Here is a 22,067-nt window from a genome sequence, read left to right as displayed (position 1 = left end):
ACAATTTGTAACTGTACAGCAGTGTAGGGGCTGTGACTTTTAGCTCAGCCAGAAGAGACATTCTCCTTACTTTGTGCCTTAAAATCTCATGTAGAACTATCCAGTTCCAGATTAGGAACATCTGCAGCTTGGTGCAAGAGGAAGTGACTCTTAAACATACGAAAAATGTAAATCAAGGGTGTTTCCGGGTTCTCAGTTAATAAGCAAAATCCAGAGCACCAAAATGAAACAACTCTTGCAGAAGAGTAACTAAAAATACTTCAGCTGGTTTTTTTTAAGTAATAGCATCTTTGAAGTGTGAAATTAGACCTGAGAAACATCAAGTTAAAATTAAGTTTTTTAATGACAAAGTTCAATGGCAGCCTGAAAATAGGATATGAGATGGAAACCTTAACTACAGAGCTATAAATATACCGCAGCCTCTACACACACAAGAAGCCATTATTAATTTTAATTCATGACTTGCTGCATTGAGATAACTGCAGAGAACAGAGCAGCAGGAGCAGCCCAGCATTTCCTGACTGCTTTTGAGCATCAGGGTTCATCTGGAGATAAAAAGGTTCAACGCAGAGATCACACATCCTCCTACAGGCTTTGTCACTGTGCTGCTACCCAAGTGCTGTCTGCTTCTGCAGGGTTTGATCTTGCAAGAGCTACTGAACGCCTTGCAACAGCGGGGAAGGGAAGGAAGGAGTGTGGCTATGGCTCAGGCAGAGGATGTACGGAAGTGAAGGGGGGGAGGAAAAAAAGGGGGGGAAATAAGAAAAAAAAAAGAAAAAACAGAAAAACTCAGGTTCCACCGAGATTTGAACTCGGATCGCTGGATTCAGAGTCCAGAGTGCTAACCATTACACCATGGAACCGCCGTGGCGAAGCTTTTTCCCGCCAGCGCCTAATGGTTCGCGCGCCCACTCGGCGGGGCGGGGCGGGGCGCGGCCGCGCTCCTCTGAGGCAGAGGTGGGCGGAGTCATGGCGGCTCCCGGAAGCGACGTGCCCGCCGCGGCGCTGCCCCGGAAGCATCTCGCCGTGGGCGGGCGGGGCGCGGCGCGCAGGGCGGAAGCGCTGCGGCGGCTGCAGGGAGGCTCCGGCTCCGGCTCCCCGTCCCGGTCCTCGGTCTCCTGCCGCCCCTCGGCGCCCCGCACCATGGGCACCCGCGACGACGAGTACGACTATCTCTTCAAAGGTAGCGGCCGCGCCGGCTCGCCCGCCCGCAACCGGAGGGGTCACCTTCCCCTGGGCGGCGGTCGCGGCCTGGCGGCCCCCGCCTGGGGAGGGACGGGCTGGGGGCTCCGCTCCGCCGCTCGGCCCGGCCCCGCTTTCCCGGGGGCCTGGCGGGCCGGGGGCGGGCGCGGGGCCCGGGCAGGCTGCCGCGGGGAGCTGCGGGCCGGGGGCGGGGCGCGGCGCGGCAGCCCCGGGGCCGCCGCCCGGGCTGCGCCGCTCCCCGGGGCGAGCGCCCGGCCCCGGCCTGGGTGTTCCGGGAGCTTGATGGCTCCGGGTGCGCTGGGAGGCGCTGCGCGCTCCGGGGCGCTGCCTGCCGCCTTCGCGGTTCTCCCCGCAGGTAACGGCGGTTTGGGGCGGGCTTCCGTCTCGGCGGCCTGGCGTGGTGCCTCGGTCTTGCCCGAGGCTTCTGCTCTGTTCGTGGGCAGAGGCGGCAGCCAGCCCTTGGGAGCGAAGACCCCAAGCGAGGATGCCGCGGGCTGACAAGTTACTTCCGTTTACAGCTTTCAGATCGGACTGTGAAGAAAATAAATTACGCTTAATTTTGGTAGAAAATGTAGGTAATCTAGTAAAGTAGCGTTATTTGATTCCTGTGTTTTTAGTCTGTCCTTAGTGGTTGACATAACTCCTGTTTCACAACTAGCGATCTTGCTCCCATCCTGGTGCCTTGTATGGCACCCAGCAGAGTAGAGCAGGAAAATCTTATTTTCCAGAACTGGTGCACCTTCAGCTCTCTGTACAGCAGTGAGTTAGGTTAAGGATGTTTTAGGTTGTAGTAAATGCTCCGTTTTCACTCCCTGCAGACCAAAATGCTGGGGTGTTGCAAAGGTTCATAAAGCATGCTGTGAAACGTACACTGAAATGCTGATGGTTCAGAGTTGCTTGTTTTTATGCTAGGATTTAAAAAAAATCAGATACTTAAAATATTTTTAAATAGCTGTTTACTGTAATACTGTACTGGGACTCTGAGTTTAGGATTTGTGATACTGCTCAGTACACTCTGATGGTGAGAGATGCTATTCTTGGCAGTGTGTAACTAGGTTTCGTAAGTGAAAAAGGCAGTGTTATTTTCTGTACTCTTAATTTCCTGTAAACTTTGAAGAATTTAATTTTTTCTTTGTTATCTCTTTTCCAGTTTCCATGTGGGAAATGACATTATTTCTAAGTATAAATCAGTCATCTGTACTGCAATTAAAATTGAGTCAGTTCCAAAAAGTGCCTCCTTTCTCCATTTGCAGTATAAGCAAAGGCTTTTCTGGCCACTAATTTAATTGCATTGAACAGCCTTATTTTAGGTACATGTATGCACAAATTATCAAAACCATCACGTTATTTGTAAGCTCTGTCAGTGTTATGCTTTTGATTAATGTTGGAGCTATGAAGGTGTGAGAACATAAGTGAGACAGCTTGGAGGGAGATTTGCTCTCTTTTATTAGCACTTCTTGTATAATTCAGAAACATTTTTTAAAGCCGGGATCCAGTTGTATAAAAATCTCGAAGCTAGTTGAGTTGATTGTCCCATCCTAAAGCTTCTCACATTTTGGGTGGTTTATAGATAGCGGTGTGAGTGTAGATGATGCTCTGAAAATGGTGATGTGAAGTGCTGATTCAGATTTATCAAAGGCAAAGGAGACTGCAGGAAGCTCATGCAACATCCCATAACTGGGATTAATATAGTAGCTGAAATAACATGACAACAAATGCAGAGTAATACAAATTGGGAGAACAGTTGTAAATATATAAATTTGGTGGTGGTTCTAAATAAGCTTTCCTTTCTGGAGAGATCTTGCAATTATTGTGAGCAGTTTTCTGAACCTAATGTCTCATTACTAGGCACTAGTCAAAAAGGCAAGTGATAGGTAAAAAAATACTGAAAGAGGAACTGAGAACTTAAGGGGAATATTATGCCAGTGTATGAATCTGAGGGATGAGCTTCTTCAGGATTGGAGAGAAATGTCTGTCGCACCTATTTTGAAGGGGATATTATAGAAATGAAAAGGTGGAGAAGGGCATCAAAATGATTGAGACCCAAAGGATTCATGTCTCTTATTGTGAAATAAAACTTTATCATAATTAAAATGAGTGATATAGACAAATAGGGAATGATTACCTTCTGTTTCTCATAATTTCTTTGGATAATCTTAACACTGCTTTTATCCAGCAACAGGCTTAAAGACTAAAAAGTCTCACGGAAGGCAGTGAGACTTGGAGCGGTTCATTGCCATAAGCAATGGTTATAAATGGGTTTGAAAGACTTCAGATTCCCAGAGGAAGAAAAATATCTGGAGCTTTTTTTGTTGTGATGGTTAGAATGGAAAGTCTGAAGGTACTGCTTGTTTGAAGATGTGAGCGCCTGATAGGACAAAGATTAGTTTGTTTGTTCTCTTATTCATAATGTTTCTCAGGCATCTACTCCTGGCTGCTATCAGACGGGGTGTTGGTCTAAAAGAACACTTAATCCAGGAGGACTGCTCTTTTGGGTAATTTGAGGTTGAGTTCATGGTCTGACTTTCTTTAAAATAATGGAGTAATGTTCTGTAGTCCAGCTGTCTCTTACTGCTCTTGAATTAAACTGCCACTAGTCTGTTTGTGAGACCTTTGGTTTTGCTTTGTCAGCCACTGACAGCGGCTGTGTGTTAAAATCTGTCTGACTGTGCTGGTGGGTGTAATCTGAGCCCACCTATGCTGACCTACAATTAAATCACAGCACCTGTTACAAAATGCTCTCCTGACTGTTGCAACATTTCAAGTTAGGCTGAGGCTTTAGTATATGTTAAAAAGACACATTTTGGTAAATTCTTACTGTCCATCTACATGCCTCTTTGTATTCTTTCATGCTTTTTGGCTCTGATAAAGAGAGTACTGCGTACTGTTTCCAGCATTGTACTTTAGGAAATTCAAGATCAAGATGTCCAGTTTGTAGAATTCTTGTTTAATGGAAGGAAAAAATAATGCTGACATAAGGATATTACTTTATTACTGAATGAATAAATCAAGCCTGACTTAAATACAGGATATTTTTACTCTTTGGTTTAATAACAAAAAGTAGATTGTTTTGTAGCTATGTAACCCTCACTTGCAGAAGAATTCTTCTGTGTTCTTCCTGAGCGAAGCTTGAGGAGGTCAGGCCTGCACCCTGGCCGTCTGGAACTCTGGGTTTGGGGCCAAACCTGTTGTCCCTGAACGTGGACCTGACCTGCAGCGCCATTCAGTTGTTTGTTAGAAAAAACCCTCCAGTTTTAGATTCTTGTCTCCTACTTTACATCTTGCATGTTCATCCAGCTTTTCTGGTATTAAAGAAATGCTGCGAAACTGAACAGACCTGTTGGTTTGGGTTTTAAAGGACACATTTTTTTTTGTCTACTTTCCTTATAGAAATTTATAAGGAAAAGTGGTCACATGAGAGCCACTGCTTTTTAAAATGGTAGCAGCCCTCTGCCTTTCACTTTGTTAGATGTGAAGGTACCTTTGTGCTACGATAAACTTGCTTATCTGTTTTACTACAGTAGCACCTGGAGGCTCAGCTCTGTTGTGTGTGGTATATAAAGATAATTAACGACCCCTGAGCTAAAGTGCCTTTGAGACCCCAATTCTCTTTGAGACGGGTGATAGACGATTAAAACAGAAGGCTTAGGTGAAGAGGGAGATTGATATGAGACATGTTCATGTTAGGTTTTCAGCTGCCTAGAAACTGTAGAATCAGGTCACCTTATTCATGTTTCTTTTAAACTCTGGTTGAAGTAGGCAGGAAGAGGTGTTTAACAGGTTCTGTGAGGGTCGTGAAGATGTGTATAGGCTCGTTACTCATGTGCCTCTTAGTAGCACAGTTCAATGCAAAAAACCAAGTTTTCAGACCTTGTAGTCCCCTGATGCTGGTGTACTTGATTTAGATGGTGTAATATCTCACTTGTGTAATAGCTGTTACGGTAGATGATAGAAGTTGGTAGCGTCAGACTTCTGTTTTGAGTCTGATTAAGCTGTGAATAACATTTCATGAGCAAGTTGGAATTTTCAGAAAATAATGTTAATCAAGTTAAAGGTTTAACTGAAATAAAAATTAAGTGAGCTGGAATGTTGGTGACAAAGTTAATAACTCTTTTTTGGCATAGATCTTTGAATGGCTTTTCATGTAACTTAAAAATTTGAATTCTGGTTTTGGTCTTTTACAGAACTAAAACCAGAATTACTGAAATTCCTACAGCAACATAGACTTCATATTCCTTTTGCCCACCAAATACTTGTCGTCTTGAATTAACCTTTGCAGTGATAAAGGCTAAATACTTTGATTTAAAGGAGATTGTGACAAATATTGAACTGGCACATTGCTAAACCAGTAAGGATGGCCTACTCAAGTCAACTGGGGCAGGATGGAGGGGAAAAAGCATTCTGACAAGTTTGGATATTCTCAATTTATTTGCAGGATGTCCTAATATAAATCTCACCTGATTACAAAAAGCTTTAAACAAGGTGCTGCTGGCCTAAGGGAAGTGCTCGTGTGAAGAAGATTATTCAGGGTATTTTTTAAGGACTGGTCTTGAGTCTAAACTTGCTCAAAGTTTCCTCTAAACTTTAATCCTTCTAGTACTGATGTGGTAGTGAAATTTGCTGAAGGCACAAAGTTTGGTGGTATTGTCAATGTAGAAGAGGATCAGAGCCTGGAACTAGGAGGACTGAGTGGTGAGGATGACTGCAGTCCTGCATGGGGAGTGAGATTCGGTATGTGAGGTCTTATGCTTGGGGACGCATAGGAATTTGGTAAACTAAAAACTTGCTAACTGAAGGCAACTGATCACAGACTGACTAAGCCACCAGGACGACGTGATCAGGAAAGAAATAACTGTAGCTTCAAGGTATTCCTAGTGGAGTTGGAAATATTAAAATCTGTATACATCACCAGTGAGATTTCACCTGGAATACTGGATGCAGTGCTCACTGTGTGGAAGAGAACTGAACTGAAATACTAGTAGGGAAGATGTTTGGGTAACTGGAAAGACCTTTTACAATGAAACATTTGGGAGGTTGGCTGATTTAGATAGTAGGACAAGACTGAAAGAAGATGTGGTTGCTTTCTGTAGGTAACCCAGTGTAAACACCACTGGGAGAAGAAACTAATAAGCTAATGGACAGTGCTGGCACATGAACACTATTACTGGCTGACCACTAATTTCTCCTGAAGATTGGAAGGCAGCACTAAGAGTGAATTTCTGGAAGAGGAGCTCGATAGCCCTGTGTGTGCAGGAACAATTAGTCTTAATGCGGAGCTAGATACCATCTTTTCCCTCCCAGAAACTGGTTGCCTGGGACAGTCACAATGGGACTCAGCAATCCAGGGTCCTTCCTCGTGTTTCTAGGCTAAGAATATAATATGTGGAAGTACTATATAATACAAAATATTAAACTGAGATGGTTTTAGAAGGAAAGCAAAATTAAAACTAATATAATCTATGAATGACTGTTAAAGCTGTTTCAGTTCAAAAGTATTTTCAGAGGGATGTTTGCTCTAGCAGAAATGGGGAGAATGTGAGGAGTCTTCGGTTTCTGCTGACTTTTGCAAGCCATTTGTGTGCCTGCGTTCAAGGAGAGCTGCAGTGCCCCAGTTAAGTGGAGGAAATAGGCTTCAAGGAGGAAAGCCTAATATTTCCTCCCCTTATCTGGGACATAGATTAATCTGGTGCTGGATACCATTCCGAACACAAGCAACATGGGATTTGGACAAGGTGAGAAAAATCTGGCAGAGGAATTAAAATAACCAGTCTCCTTTTCAGAGACTGAAAAGTGCTTTTAAATATGCACTGAACAACAGACGCATTTGTGATGGGACATTGCTAAACTAGTTGATAGTGCTGCTTAATAGACATATGATGTAACGTGTCGAATAAAGGAAATGATTTCTGTGACTTGTTTTCCTTGTTCAGAGAAGTTCTCGGCCTCTAGCACGGCTCGTGCTTGGTGACTGGGGGGGTGTGAGGTAACTCGGTGCTGAGGGACTTGACAAGTTTTCCGTAGCAGGAGCTTCCTGGTCACGTGCAGCCTGAGCTGATACAAATGTGATGTCATCTAAAGCTGCAGCCGAAACCTGCCAAAATAGTCCTGAGGATCTTACCCCTCTGTCAATGAAAGAGGAAACCCATGGCACCTTGCCAGTGATGATGATGCAATTAGGTGCCCTGTCCTCAGCGCTGAGTTTATTAGTTTGGCATCGTCTGTGCCAGCAAAGCTGTCTCAGGGCAGCTGGCACTGAACAGCGCTGCCCTGTTGCGCAGGAAGGCAGGAGGCTATTTGAGTTCGGTATAGCTGCATGCCACCCACCCGTACTTGTCATCTGCGTAAGGAGGGGTGGTTAGCAGAGCCACTGGGTGCTTTGTGCAACTTCTGCAGCTCGGCTGGCTGCTTGCTGAGTCAGCTGGCAGAGGAAGCTGGAAAGGTGTTTGTTTTGATGAAGTATAAGACCAATTTGAAGCTAGCATTTGCTTCAGTTTTCATATTGTGGGTGGAGCTTCATAGGTGCTTCTCTGGTCTTACAGTCAAGAAAATCCCATTTGCCGGGGTTGCTTTGCATTATTTAAATAGAGGATGGTGTCCAGAAGGCTGCAGTATGATGCTGCAGCAGATGGGAGTTTTTGCTCTCCTAGTCTGGGACTTGGTGGGGGTTCTCCTGTGACTGAAATTTGCTCATTGCGCTCATTTATCTGTTGTACCAGGCAGCTTTCTTAACGTTGTACCACAGCATCTTAAAGCGATGTCTGTGACTGTTTCTTTTTTCTTTTTGAAACAAGCACTCCTGCTACATTTTTGTAACTCAAATGTGGACTCTTTTCCTTGGACTGGCCTTGATTCACAGCCACCTTAACGAAGGTTATTGCCTTTCTTCTCTAGGATATTATTCATCCTCTTTCTTCTCCATTTTCTTCTCCTGTTATCAGTTCAGGCCCTTAATCTTTCCCTGGGTGTAAGAGCACCCTGAGAGGCTGCTGATCGTGTGGCTTCGGCCTCAATATGTCTCATTTAGTGGCTTAACTTCTGGTGTCTTAGTTGTGAGTTTTAGGTTAAACTTTTACCTTCTAGCTCAGCATTACAGGATGTTAAGATGAATCATGGCTTCCCCCCCCCCCCTTTGGACTTTAAACCATCTGTCAATCTCTTGTCAAGTATAGCTGAGTCCTTCCAAGTTAGTCACTTGGCACTGATCTTGTGATGAGTCAAGCTGAGCCAGAGTGAACGGTGGCTCTCGTTCAGAGCCGTAAATGAGAGCCCCAGCCTCGTTTTAAAGCACTTCCAGGCTCTGGCCTAAAGCAGCCAGAAGTCACAGCGCTAATAGAGGACATTTGAAATGCAGTGTGCTGTGGCTGAGTTACCTGCTAGACTCTGTCAGGGTGACGATACTCTTGGCTGTTATTTCTCTGCAGTCGTGAGTTTTCCTGTGCTGTTGTGGGACCTCTTCTACAAAGACACAAGGAGTGTAAAATGGGAGCAGAGCCTGCTATCTTGCTCTGCATTTTGGACTTCTGCTTCAGCAAAATAGATAACTGATATGAGCTTCAGCAGACTTTTAGTTTAGCATTATTACAAGAATGTGAAATCCAAACTGTGTCTCATGAAGTGCTGACTTTTGCAGTGAGCCGTGTATATTCTTTCTAGGGGAAGAATGTCCTTCAGCTTTGGGCAAAGGAGACTGAGATATGACTAAGAGTCAAGTCTAGAGCATTCAAAATTCTGGTGCATGTGATACTCTGATACTCTAGTAATCTCGAATCTTGGACAGTAGACCCATGACAAGGGGGTAAATTTTGCTATATTTTTTCATGTTTCATTCTGGAAAATGAATATGTTTATTACTTATGATATGTATGTCATCAATGTATGACCTGCATCTGATTCTAATGTCATTTTTTTGTCCTGTAGTTGTACTTATTGGAGACTCTGGAGTAGGCAAGAGTAATCTTCTGTCTCGATTCACTCGCAATGAGTTTAACTTGGAAAGCAAAAGCACCATTGGAGTGGAGTTTGCAACAAGGAGCATTCAAGTTGATGGGAAGACAATAAAGGCTCAGATATGGGACACAGCAGGGCAGGAACGATACCGAGCTATAACGTCAGCGTAAGTGATGGCCTGTATTGCTGAGAGAAGCTTTTGTGGAGGGATGTAATTTATGGGCCTCTCTGCTTCCTCAAAATATTTGGGATGTTTATTTTTTATCATGTAATATCTACAACTTATGGGGGGGAAGAAGCCTGAATTTTAGCCTTCTGTCTAGAAGGCTGACATAGTGTAGGCCTGCACAAACTGATTTACTTTTCAGTGCTCTCACAATATGTAGCTGGAGGTATTTCTGGCCCAGGGTGCGAGAACACCTTTGAGAGACTCCTTTAAATGCAAGTAATTGATGAAGTGATATTTGTATTCATTGAGGTTTTGTCAGTGGTAACTGAAAACCAGAAACTAATGTAGCAGTAAGGAAAGACTGCTCACTTTGCATGCTTATTTAATTGAAAAAGCAGCATGGCAAAAGCTGGAGGTGATCAAGTGTGGGAGAATGCAGCCTGTTTCTTGAATACATAACTGTGCTTCTCTGGTTCTGAAAGAAGACTAGCTGTAGCCTTGCATAAAGAAAATAGATCAGGTTGACGTTCTTCTGATCCTATGAATCACTTTAAAGTTTCTGTATCACGATGGGCTGTTCCCTTACTGGTACCCGCAGGAGTGGGAGGGGAGAATTTTCAGGAGTTGGATCAGAGGTTGAAGGTGACAGTAGCTCCCCACAGATCCTACTGGGGCTCAGGATAACTTAGCAGTGTTGCCCCAGGCATGGGATTTGAGTTACCCACCAAACCCTGAACTGTGCCAGCTGCTCTGGTGGTCCTATGACATAACCTAGTCTCGATGCTGTACTTCAACTGCTTCTGTCCCACACAGTCTACCTTTGGATGCTTTTTAAGCTGGTATCTTAGTTGTAGCTATTTCCCATTGTTGCACAGTAAGTCAATTTTAATTGTGATGCTTCTTGATGATTTTCTAACACATCTTTTTACTCACAGGTATTATCGTGGTGCTGTAGGGGCATTGCTGGTTTATGACATTGCTAAGCACCTTACTTATGAGAATGTAGAGCGATGGTTGAAAGAGCTGAGAGACCATGCTGACAGCAATATTGTAATCATGCTAGTGGGAAACAAGAGTGACTTGCGCCACCTGAGAGCAGTCCCTACAGATGAGGCCAGAGCTTTTGCAGGTTGGTGAACTCAAAGTAATTTCTTAATGCTGTCTGGGGATCTACATATCTGGTGTAGTGTCCGTCTGAGATGCATGTGCCCTCCTGAAGGAGGGATAGAGTGCTGCTGTTAATGTTCTTCAGTGATACATACTAATGTTTGTCTTGCTTTTATTCAGTCAAAAAGGAAGCCTGGTAAAACAAAAATGCTGATGCAATTTCAAGCTGATTTTAAACTTGAGCTTTAGGCTCATGCCTATGGACCGCTTTTCTCAGAGAAACTGCGGCTATGGCTTTAGGTTTGAGTCTCCTGCACCATCTGTATGTTTCTTTGTATCAGCTGACCTCAAGCCCTGAGCATATGATGTTAAGTGACTTTTTAATTAGACTAGCATTCTGTCTCTACCTGTCATGATTAAGAGCTAACCTTGTGAAAATAATTTAAGTTACTGTTTTGATAAATCCTAGCTCATTTCAGGGCAAATTTCTTTCATCCTAGAGTATAGCCGAGTTTCTTTCATTGAAGATATCTGTAGCTGCTTGTACAGCTTTTATGGCCAATGAGGCTGTCTGCCTGCAGATGTAGGACTGTCATTCCCCTGTATATGGCTAACTCTCAAGTAAGCTGCCATGATGTGCTGGTAAAAATACCTTTTCACATTGTGCTTTTGATTAACTACTGGTGAAGGTGAAAGGCTGAGAAACACAACTCTTCAGAGCTCTTAGAAGCGAAATCCGAATCTTGTTGCCCTTCTGTTTCTTAGCCCTCTTATGGGACTGAGACGGATGTTTCCTCACTGCAGTGTGCGTCCTTACGTCACCTAAGCTCAAGGATCCCGAGCGTCTTGCCGCATGGGGTTAAAGGCCAGGGACAACCAATCTGGGGAGGAGCCTGGAGCTTTCATGCAACTCAGACACCACAGTTTCCTGCTTACTGAGCCTCTCGTGCTGAAGCTGTACAAAAGAGAGTAGTTCAAGACATTTGCTGTGACGCAGGACTTTATTTAAGTAGGTGGGAGGTGGTGAATCTTGATGAGGTTAAAGATAATCTGGGAAGCTTCCTCACACATTTCCTGAAAGTGCTAGAAATTCTCCATCTGGGAAGCTTCCTCTCACATTTCCTGAAAGTGCTGTAAATTCTCCATTTCAGTGATGCATGAAGATGTGCATCAAAGTAACATAGCACTGAACTGATCCCTGTGCCTCGGGTGAGCGTAAATTCTGCTGTTCCCTTGGGTGGCATTGCTTTCAGATCACGTAAGGGGAAACCCTAAAACTTCTAATGCTTTTTCTTGGTACCTATGCTTCTTACCAGGAAGAACACACAGTTTGATACAGAACTTCTTCCAGATGGGGGGATAGATGTGTGGCACTCCCCTCTAATTATAGTATTTCTGTCCACACAGAGAAGAACGGTCTGTCGTTTATCGAAACATCTGCTTTAGACTCTACAAATGTGGAAGCTGCGTTCCAGACTATTCTGACAGGTGAGTCATCTAGTGCTTTCTTTTTGGAGGGGGGAGGCTAGAATGCTGCTCAGATAAGATGCAGATGGGCATTTCTTTGTAAAGTGTTTAAAACTTTTCCATTTAATCATTCTTCACGTATGTAAGATTCAGAGCCTGGTTTTGAAGTATTCCAATTGATAGGCCAGCCTTGGACTCGGGAGCCCCTGTTCACTTTGCTCTGCCCCAGCTTTCCAGTCAGCCTCGTTTAAATGCTGCAGTTTCCCATCTGTTTATGGGGTGGGGAGTGTATGTGGGAGAGACTTGCTTCATGCAAGTCGCAAGTTAGAATAGCTGTTTATCAGAGGGGAAGTCAGTCCAGCTTGTTTGTCTTTTACTGGTGACTGTAGCAATTGCTAAGGGGAAGGGGATAAAAGGGTAGAGATCCTTCAGTTGAGCACTGCTTGGCAGTCTGAGACTTAGGATCTCCTGAGCTGCAGGGTAGTTGCTGTCATTGCCTTTTAATAGTTCTGCCTGGACTTTGTCCTTTATAGCATGTGATGGCAGCGAGTTATGCAGTTTTTGTGCTCTGTGGATAAAATGCTCCTTGTTTAAATTCTGTTGGATGAGCAAAAGTCTGAGGCATTCGACTGCAGCTGTATAAGGGCCTAAACTATGGCCTGCCCAAGCAGCTATGGCCTGGACATAGCAGGACAAGAGTGGCATATGCAGCGTTTGAGGCTTAGTGAGTTCCAGCTGTCACAAATGCATCTCAAAAGCTCTAGACTGGCTCTTCAAAACACCTGGACGCTCTTTGTTGTTGTTGTGATGCCTCTTTGTTTTAGGTGCATCAGGGAGTTGCTTTTTTTCTGAGTTCTTCCAACATGTTTCCCAGGTACAAATTTAGACTCTCTCCTTCCCAACATAGCATTTGCCAGCATGTGTGATGTTCTTGGCATGAGCCAGCAGCAACACTTATAAACTACATGTCTCTATTAATCAGATCTCACTTTTGTGAGATCTCAATTTTCTTCTCTTTGCCGGCTTGTTCAGATGGTCTTTAAAAAACACACCATAAAAGACTTGGGAATGTTTCATATTGGAACATGCAGGTGAGGTGGCAGCTAGGAAGTTATTTAATATTATAAAATTATTATAAATTCCAGGGCATTTTCATGAAGTTTTTTAAATGAGTTTTTACGAATACCCTAGCTGTGGAGAGAAGGGGTGAGAGTGAGTTCATAGGTTGTTGAAGCATTCAGGTCACAGCATAATCAGATCAGTAATGTGTCTAATATGTGCCTTCTGCCTATATCCATCTAATTCTCCTCTTCTCTTTAATTGTAAGAGGTAGGTTTTGGCACACTTCTTACATTGGGGTCCTAGGCAGTGGCTGTACAATAGCAGAAGAGCTGGATGAGTAAACAGTGGCATAGCGATGTTAGTCATCTTGCTGCTTTTACACAATGCTGGACCTGGAACTTGAGTTTGTTTCCTCTTTGACCAACCAGTGTGGCTACCTTTTAACTTCAGTTTACTGGAAGTAGTCAGTCAGTTTTAAGTTCAGGGTTGCACAAGCTCCAAAAAAGGAGAAAAGTTACGTAAGCAGATCCATTACTCCCTCGTGTAACCAGCAGATCCATTACTCCCTGGTGTAAGTTCTGATGCGTCAGAGGGCGGATGGCTAAGGAGAGGCTGAATGCGATGGTATCTGAGGTGCTTGCTGGACTTCCTGTTTCCTTCCCCCACCTAAAGGCAGTCGTATCAAACGTGCCCGTGGATTTAGGCTTGGATGTTTTGGACCTTTCCTATTGCTTGGTCATAACTGCCTGTATACATGTGTCCTTTGGTAGCTCCTTTCCCCTCAGGAGGAGTCACTGAAGTTTGAAGTCAGGTTTTCGCCAAATGTATTGAGTGTAATATAGAACTACTCTTCAGCTTTAATATAAATGTGTAATATAGAACTACTCTTCAGCTTTAATATAAATGTGTAATATAGAACTACTCTTCAGCTTTAATATAAATGTGTAATATAGAACTACTCTTCAGCTCTACTGGCTGCTTTCACTTTTCAGAGGGATCAGGACTCTTGGATAAAGACAGTATTTAACTTTCATGCTTGTTCAGCACCAGCACAAATAAAACCAGTCTGAAATACATCACAAATTGTTTATTCCCCCCAAGCTGGCTGTCAGGCTGTGTCATATAAAATAGTCACCTAATTGCCTGCAGTCTTCTGCTGTAGCATCCTGTTCTGTGGCAGTGATGGCTAAAGAGGTGGAAAGTTTGCTGCGTGCCCTGGGCTGCTGCTTTACTTCTGCAGAGCTGTGCGACGCTCGCGTCCATGCTGTTGCCATGGGGAAGCAGTTTACCTCTCGGGCACAGGCGAGGCTGCTTCTTTATCTCTCCGCACATGCTTCCGACAGCTCCTTTTATTCCAGAGGTTACTGTGGATTCTAATTAGTGGAAGTCTGATTGTCTGGTTTAATTTTCCTGTAAGGGCGTGCAGGCTGCAATGGGAGAACAAATGACCGGAACTTGCCCTCGGATGCTGACAGGCTGTTGGGGCTGTTGCGGCTGTTGCTTTTCTGCAAATGTCCTGTGCATGTTGTTGTGACAGTGTTTTGGTTAGAGAGCTCTCGGGCGTGCAGACAGAATCCTTGTTCAGGAGGGGGTTGACTGTGTTGGAAGAAACACTTCTGCTGATTAGTGAGCATGTGGCTTGCTCCAGACATAAGCTCCTGTTTCAAGGAGATAAAGATGAAGTAAATAATGCATTAGCAGCAGGTTGCCTCCATCTCTGGCATGCAAAGGATGAGCGTTCTGCCAATAAACTACTTGATAACGCTTCGTAACTGGCTCTTTCTGTTAATGATTCTCTTTGAAGGAGAGAGAGATGAGCAGTCATCTTAGGAATGTGGTTTTCAGGATGACTCTGCAGAATCATGGATAGTCTGTATGTCCCTGGCAAGGTTGCCTCTCACCCAGGCGCTAGAGAGGGGAATACTTGCTGTCCTTTGAAGAAGCAAGTTGGTAAAGCCACAAGCTGCGAGCAGAGGTGGCTGACAAAAGCAGTGCAAGGCCTGCTGCTGCCCTAGCGCTGTGAGTATTTGCAGTGCTGGGAACTGCACTGCACTGCACAGAGGTCCCAGGTGGCTCTGATGCCTGTCACACAGTTGCTTAGATCTTCCCTGAACTGGGTGTCATGACTATGTTCTGCAGCAAAACTTTCTTCAGCTAGTCTGGTGGTGACTGTGATGGGAGAACTCTCCCTCGGCAGCATAGCAAGGTCCAAGTCAAGTTTATTGGGACCTAATTAGTCTCCATTTAAGGCATTTTGAATAGATAACTTTGGGAATGGGAAGCGTGACTGCATTGTAGCTAGTGCAGCCTAGGCGAGGATGTGATCTGCTGTTGTTGCAGGTGTGGACTGAGGGAAAAAGCTTTTCCTTTCTCTCTATGTGTTTTAGTAGCTTTGTAGTGGGAGAGATCTTAAATGTAGTGGGCTTCCTGTTCTGCAGTGTGGATACTGGTTGAGGTTTTGGGCACCTTTTCCTTCTGTGGCTTGGAGTAGTGGTCCGTATCCAAATTTCTACACTGCAAGATGTCTAGACTTCAAGGGCTGATTCTTGTGTGCATGAAACTCCTTTGGCAGCTCCTGATAAAATAGGAGGGGCTAGTATAACAACCACGTCCGCTCTGAGCGTTCGTAGCGGGATAACACATCCTTAAAGTAAACTGGAGACTGCCTGCGCTCCCCTCTTGCTCTTTCCTTGCTGCATTCTGCTGTGGGTTTGTCTCTGAGGAATTCCAGCTCCAAGGAAACAACATCACAGCGTTTATTTCAATAAATCTAAGGATTTCCTCTCTTGTGAGCTCTGTGCACCTGAAAATGAATTAAACAGGAGCACTGACTGAGCAGACAAGGACTGGGTAAGCTGCTCAGACAGCAGTGTTGTTTTTCTAGCCCTCTCACAGTGCAACGTCTGTCTCCGAGTTAGCAATTATGCAGTGATGCATTCTGCTGAATGTGCTCTTAATAAGGTCTTACTCAGTTTCTGAGCAGAGAATAAAGTGTAGTGTCTTCATTTAAAAAGTGCATGTCTTCATTAGCATGGCATTCCTGGGTGCTGACCAGTTTCAGTGTAGGTTTTGCTTCTGTGTTTTGCCCCAGTGAGAGAGCAGGTTTAAGCTGTTCCCACCGGCTTCCTCGCTGTGCAGCGGGCTGGCTGCACAAATGTTTGCCCTGCTGCAAAGGAGGGAGAAGGGGCAGTAAGCGCCAAACTTGGAGTCCCTTCAAGTTGCTTGAGCAGCTCCGCTGCTAAATGTTCTTGCAGGACCACTGAGAAGGTCATGGCAGTGAGCATCTGAGGTGCACCAGAGTATCTTCCCACAGTCAAAAGGGAAAGAACCCTTTGTCAACAGGTACATCGATACTGTTAAGGTTAAGCCTATGGTACGCAGCTCTGGAGGTCTTTGCTCTAAGACGACGATGTTACACAGAGGGCACTGTGGTTGCAAGCCATTGCTGACAGGGGTGGATGTGTGTGACATTTCGTGTTAGTGACTGGTATGGACTTGCTTAGGAAGTTCTTTAGATGACTAAAATTGCTGCTGAAGAGCTCGTAGCGTTTCCAATAACAAAGGCAGCACAAGCCTGCTCTTGTGAAGTAGGAAAGAGTCACATTCTGCACTGGGACATAAACACCCTGCGCTCAGGGTGTGGAGAGCAACAGTAAAACTTGTCCTGAAGAATGCAGAGCAGACTTCTCCCGCCTGTGCGCTGTCCTCCTCCTACCTTCACACACATGCTGCTTCTGAACATTGCTGAGTGGCCTGCCACAGGGCAAAGCTGATTTGTATCTTAAACAAAACAAAACCAAAACCCTCACATACTGCCTAAGAGGAAGACTGCGGATTGCTGTAAAGACTCATTTCTTGTGATTCACTTAACCTGTGAAGTTGCTTATGTGCAAGACTGTTGGGAGGAGCAGTGAACTTTAGCGAGGGTGCAGTCAGAAAATCCTTCTGTGCGTGCAGCTCTTGGTTGTATCAGCAGCTTGTTCTGCACCTGGATGCTACTTTCTGAACAGTTTATTCCTGTGTGAGTCTGAGCTGTCAGTTTGGGGTTCCAATGAGGTTGAATCAAAGTGCTGCTTGCAAAGCTGGGCCTTTTCTGTCCGTGAACACAGCACGCTGCACGGCAGGGTTTGTGTTCGGCCGGCGGTCCCAGGGAAGCGTGCAGCTCGCTCGGCCTGTTTTGCCTCTGTTCATGTTGGTGGCTTAGCTCCGTACGGGCTTGTTAAAAACTTTACAGAATCACGCTGTCTGCCAGGAAGGCTTTTTAGCTCCTCAGTGCCATCGCTGCTTATATTGCTGCAAGGGCAGAGGCTTAGCTGGGCGAGCAGCCCTTGGCAGCAAGTGTGACTTATCTGCCTGAGGTTGCTTAATTTCCTAGTGCTGCGGTGATGTCAGGGTGTGCACCAAGCAGCTGAAATTCTGAACCAAGGCAGCTCACGAAGGACAAACTTCTGCTGGAAAAGACGTATCTTGGTTTGCAGTCACGTCAGCTGATAAGAGACTACTTTGGGCCTTCAGAAGGACTTAGACCTTTGCTTTGTTCCACCAGAGTTATTTGCCGAGCTGTTTTGTTCCCCATTTCGCTCTGCCGGAGGAATGAAGCACAGACCGGCTGTTCTTGCGCAGCCTGAGCTTATCTCAGGCAGTGCAGTGAGCTGGAGCATGCAAATTGGGTGTGGGCACAGGCTTGATCCGCTCTGGGCAGCCTGTTGCCTGGCTGTAGCGTTGTGTTTGGGGCGAGCATGCTCTTCTGCTGGGTAAAGTGGAGGGTGTGAGGTTGTCATTTCAGGATGGGCTTTTCACTGAAACCGAAATGCTTTCAAACTTTTTGTTAAATTGAGGTTTAGCAAGCTTGTTTTTTCAACTTGCCTGTATAGATTCACATTTAAAGCCATTAAGATCCCTGTGTTCTCTTCTGTTTTTAGTATCCTTCATTTGCTTTCTGGAGTGAAGTGCTGCGTGTTGGTACCTCTCTTATGCAGCTGAAATCAGTGCTTTTGTAGCTACACTGAGCAAAACTGTGCAGAAACTGAGCGAAGGCTTTTCAGCGTTCTCTCCTTGGCTGCATGCCAGGGAAGGCACCGGCCTTCAACCTGTACTCTCCGATTCATGCTGCAATTTCTTTGTCTAGAGTCTGTATTTCTTCTCTGTAGTTTTGAAGTTAATTTGCACAATGACTTCTAAATGTTCTGCTTTGGGGGCCCCTTCTCCTCCTTTTGGTCCCGCTGTTTAACTTTTGGTGGTGATCTAAAACAACTCTTAATGCAAAAAGTGTTAAGTCTGTTTGCAAATAAATTAATCCTTTATGTTCTGCTTACTTCCTGAATGCAGAAGGTGTCACAGGTGAACTTCTTGTGAAAGCTCCTATGCAATACCTGTATATAGCTTTATGAATTTCATTAAAAATTATGGGAAATACTTATATGCCTTGTATGATGCTTGGCTTCCCCCAGATTTAACTTTGATGCTGTTTTCCTGATATTACACGTAATGACTAGCTCTTTCTCATCTTCCAGAGATCTATCGTATTGTTTCTCAGAAGCAAATGTCCGACAGACGTGAAAATGATATGTCTCCAAGCAACAATGTGGTTCCTATTCATGTCCCTCCAACCACTGAAAATAAACCAAAGATGCAGTGCTGTCAGAATATATAAGAATTGTTCATTCTTTCCTAAAAGGCTGTGTATATTCCCCAGGTCCAAGATTTAAATATATTTGTAATTCATGTGATTACTTTCTTGTGTTCAGTTACTGCTTATTCCCTCTGAATTTCTCCATGTCTTAAACACTTTGATTTCAGTGTTTATAAATCTGTTGCTTCCATGTGGCTGCAGTATTTTCCCAGCACCGACTGGGCTCTGGTTCAGTAAACTGTTTGGAACTGAACTGATCTTTCCAGCATGATGCCCGCTAGTCAGAGCGCAGACATCGTTCAGTAAGCGTTTGAAGATGTTATTCTGGTCCTCCCAAAACAATTACTGTCAGATTAACTAGGAAAATATCTCTGGACAGGATAATCTTTCCTTGTCTCACGGTGTTGTATACTGCATCTAAAGCTTGATGAAATGCCTGTTGCTCTGAAGTGCAATTTTAATGTAAAGTTAAATGTTTTTGCCTACATCTTCAGAATGTCAAGTTGAGGATTTTACAGAATATTACGGGGGAAGGGGAAGCCCTCTTGCAAACAAGCAGCAGGGTTCCTGCTACCTACAAATGGGCTTTTGTGGTTTGTAGCTGTTGTGAATGAGGTTGTCGCGAGGCAGAGCTGCTGGGAGGCTGGCCTTGGCGTGCCGCTGAGCTCCACGCAAGGTGAAACGCGGAGAAGCACGAGCTACTTAGCTGAGGTTAGAGGTTGCTCTGACACTGGAACTTGCAGCGTTTTTGTGTGTTGCCCAAGAATTGGTCTCCACAGTGCTGGTAGTATCAGGATTTGAAGATAACTTTCTTTCATAGTGCACAAACTTGAAGGCTATTGTCAATCATTTTAATATTTCAAATGCTTGAGTAGATGAGTCAGTAACTTCCACAAGCCAATCTTAATTTTCCGTTTTTTTCATCCAGTATTTTTAAATGATTGCAGTGGTTTGGTATCTATTCTTTAATACAAACAGCTGGAGTAGTTTCCTTGCTGGATGCGTTTGTTCTGTAGTCTGTATTTCAGTACAAATCATCTGTTTAATTAGCTTGTTCAGGGATACATGAATTGTGCCTTCTGTCCCTGCCTTCTGGAACCACTGCCTGTACTGCAGCGTGCTTTATTGCAAAATAGGTTACTGGAGATTTGGGGGCTATAGGCACCGAGTTCCTGCAGTATTTAAAAGAATTGTTTGTTGTGTAAATGCCTGTGGTTATTTGTGCAGTTGCAGGGAAGTGGTTTTAGAGAAAGTTTCTCCAACTCTGATATGATCCACCTGGAACACCCATACTTGGGTAGGCACAACCCGCTGCACGTCTTACCCAACCTTTCTGTCTTGCGGTGCTCATGATGTGTAAGGCACACGGAAGGCATTGCTGTAGTCGGTCATTTGGGTTTTTTATTCCATTTCTCCTATTATTAGTTCTGAAGATGCTATTTTGATCTGTTTGTAAATTACTTTGTATTTTATGCATGTACTGTAACTTGATTTATTATTTTTTTAGATTGATTTAAATATATTCATCCATAATTCTAATAAAGAATTACAGGGGACAACTCAGTGTGGTGTTGGGTGCGCTTCTTGGCAGAACCGGGATTCTCGATCGCAGTTACTCTTCAGGCTCTTTGGTTGCGCCTCGCCGCTCTGCGCTGAAGACCCGCTGCGCAGCGGGTGGGTCGCTGGAGAGCGGCGCCGGCCGCGTCCCGGGAGCCTCGCGGCCGCCTGCTGCGCACGGAGGTTGCCCAAAGCGCGTCGCCCGCTGCTGGCGGCTGCCCTGGTGGTTCGGTGGGGGCCGACTCAAAGACCTCTTGTCCGAACCAGGAATTCGGAGCATTTTTAGGACTGCAGAAGAGCCGTAGGGTAAGGTATAAAACTGGACCTGGCTCACGTCGGGAGCTGTTCTCACAGCACTTAGAAAAGACGGACTCGAATGTGTCTGAGTATTTACCAAATGCATTTGAATGTATTTAACCAAATTACAGGGGCAGCTACTTTCTAAATGTGTCAGCTGGAAACGCAGGAATGAGTTTCACTTCCCCTCCTTCTCACTCGCTTACGTAGACACCCTGACTCAGAGGTAGTGTCCGTTTTGCATTTGATACGATTTCATGCGAGCTGCTTCCTTCCCCGGTGTGAATGCGAAAGCAGTGAAAGCCGGCGGAGCAGAAGCCGTGGCAGCGGCGGCCTCGCCTCCGCCCACCCGGCGCCCACGTGCGCAGCCGGCGCGGTGCGCGAGCGCGGGGCCTCTGGGTACGTGGTCGGGCAAACTGGAAACGCGAATTATTTCCACCAGAACCCTAGAATAATCACAATAGGAGCCGCTCCTTAGCTAGGAAAGCCTTGCAAAAACTGATCTTGTGCTTATGAACTGCTGCAGCATGGAGTTAATTTCTATGCAATAGTTTATAGAGCCTTCATAACCTGTAGACTTCAAAAGCAAAATCACGTGGCCTTTGTCCAAAGATATAATTTCTCATCTGTTAAAGGCTTTGCCTCGTGTTTTTCTCTTTCTGGACTGGCTTTTCCTGGGTAAGCACCGCTGTGCCGAGGCGGTGTGTCCTGCCCCGAGCTGGGGTCCCTCCTGGGGCGAGGGGGTGCTCGGCCTCGCGCCCTGGGTGGCGGCGCGGGACGTTGCTCGTTCCCCTTCGGCTGCTGCTTACACGCTGAAGTGCCTCTGCTCTGATAACCGGCCACGGCTCTGAGCGCTGAAACGAACTTTCCGAATTTCTCGGAACTTTTACGCTGCAGAATTGGCTTTACTTGCTAGAAGCTTTTGCTGTCGTTTACACGTTTGAAAGTCCAAACCTCAACGTTACTGAGCTGTGCAGCAGTAGCATCAGTAGCGTTTTGTGTTTTATGGGTGTTGAGGTTGGGACTCAAGCAGAAAGGACATGGAGTTGTTCTAATTTAAGGACATTTTTATTAAACTAGAATTATTTTATCAGTTTAAACTTGATGAATTTCCAGACTTGAATAGCTTATTGAGCGTCTTGTCAAATAAGAGGATTACATGCTAAGCTTTACTTAACAAGATTTTTTTTAGAAGTACAAAGCACAAATATAGAAAAAACTTCAAAATGTAGCTGTCCGCTGCATTGCCTTGGACTAATGCTGGAATGTTTCTGCTGCGAATCGTCGGAGCTTGTAATTCATTGACGAGGCTCCTCAGGCGGAGCCAGGCCCGCTGGACTGGCGGCCGCGCGCGGCGCGTGTGTCCAGGCCGCATCCTGCCCGTCTAAGGGCAGACGAGCCGCTGGGCTCAGCGGGACCCGGCGTGGCGGAGCTGTGCGCTGCCGTGGCGCGGCGCGCAAATCGGAGACCTGGTGTTTCCGCTCGCTTCCAGTTGCTCTTCGGGGGTGCCTGAGCGCTGGTTAGCTCTAGTCTGCAAATGAGCACAGCTGGGAAGTGCACACTGAGAGAAATCCAGTTTATTTTGTACAAGGCAGCATACCTCTGCACAGTGAACAAATATATTAC

At 45.2% G+C, this 22,067-nt stretch overlaps 1 protein-coding gene and 1 non-coding gene across 3 annotated transcripts; one reads left to right on the top strand and one right to left on the bottom strand.

The window, feature by feature from the left end:
• Positions 1-791: 791 nt before the first annotated feature.
• On the bottom strand, positions 792-863 carry TRNAQ-CUG (transfer RNA glutamine (anticodon CUG)). Its single transcript has one exon. It is a non-coding gene; the product is annotated as a tRNA-Gln (tRNA).
• Positions 864-1,021: 158 nt separating this feature from the next.
• Positions 1,022-20,150, top strand: RAB11A (RAB11A, member RAS oncogene family). 2 transcript variants are annotated; one of them, XM_062583342.1, is made up of 5 exons: positions 1,022-1,183; positions 9,121-9,316; positions 10,255-10,448; positions 11,834-11,914; positions 18,469-20,150. In XM_062583342.1, the coding sequence occupies exons 1-5, from the start codon at positions 1,144-1,146 to the stop codon at positions 18,606-18,608; spliced, it is 651 nt and encodes a 216-aa protein (XP_062439326.1). In that variant the 5' UTR covers positions 1,022-1,143; the 3' UTR covers positions 18,609-20,150. The 2 variants fall into 2 exon arrangements, with proteins under 2 accessions (XP_062439326.1, XP_062439327.1); XM_062583343.1 differs by lacking the exons at positions 11,834-11,914; positions 18,469-20,150 and adding an exon at positions 11,192-11,577.
• Positions 20,151-22,067: the final 1,917 nt, after the last annotated feature.

Source organism: Rhea pennata, chromosome 10 (genome assembly GCF_028389875.1).
Source record: "Rhea pennata isolate bPtePen1 chromosome 10, bPtePen1.pri, whole genome shotgun sequence".
In the NCBI taxonomy this organism is placed as follows: domain Eukaryota; kingdom Metazoa; phylum Chordata; class Aves; order Rheiformes; family Rheidae; genus Rhea; species Rhea pennata.
This window is presented reverse-complemented; position numbering and strand designations above follow the sequence as displayed.

Coding starts and splice junctions, on each gene's coding strand:
- RAB11A (XM_062583342.1), top strand. CDS start 1,144: ATGGGCACCCGCGACGACGAGTACGACTATCTCTTCAAAG. Junction 1,184..9,120: donor GTACGACTATCTCTTCAAAG/GTAGCGGCCGCG, acceptor TTTGTCCTGTAG/TTGTACTTATTGGAGACTCT. Junction 9,317..10,254: donor TACCGAGCTATAACGTCAGC/GTAAGTGATGGC, acceptor TTTTACTCACAG/GTATTATCGTGGTGCTGTAG.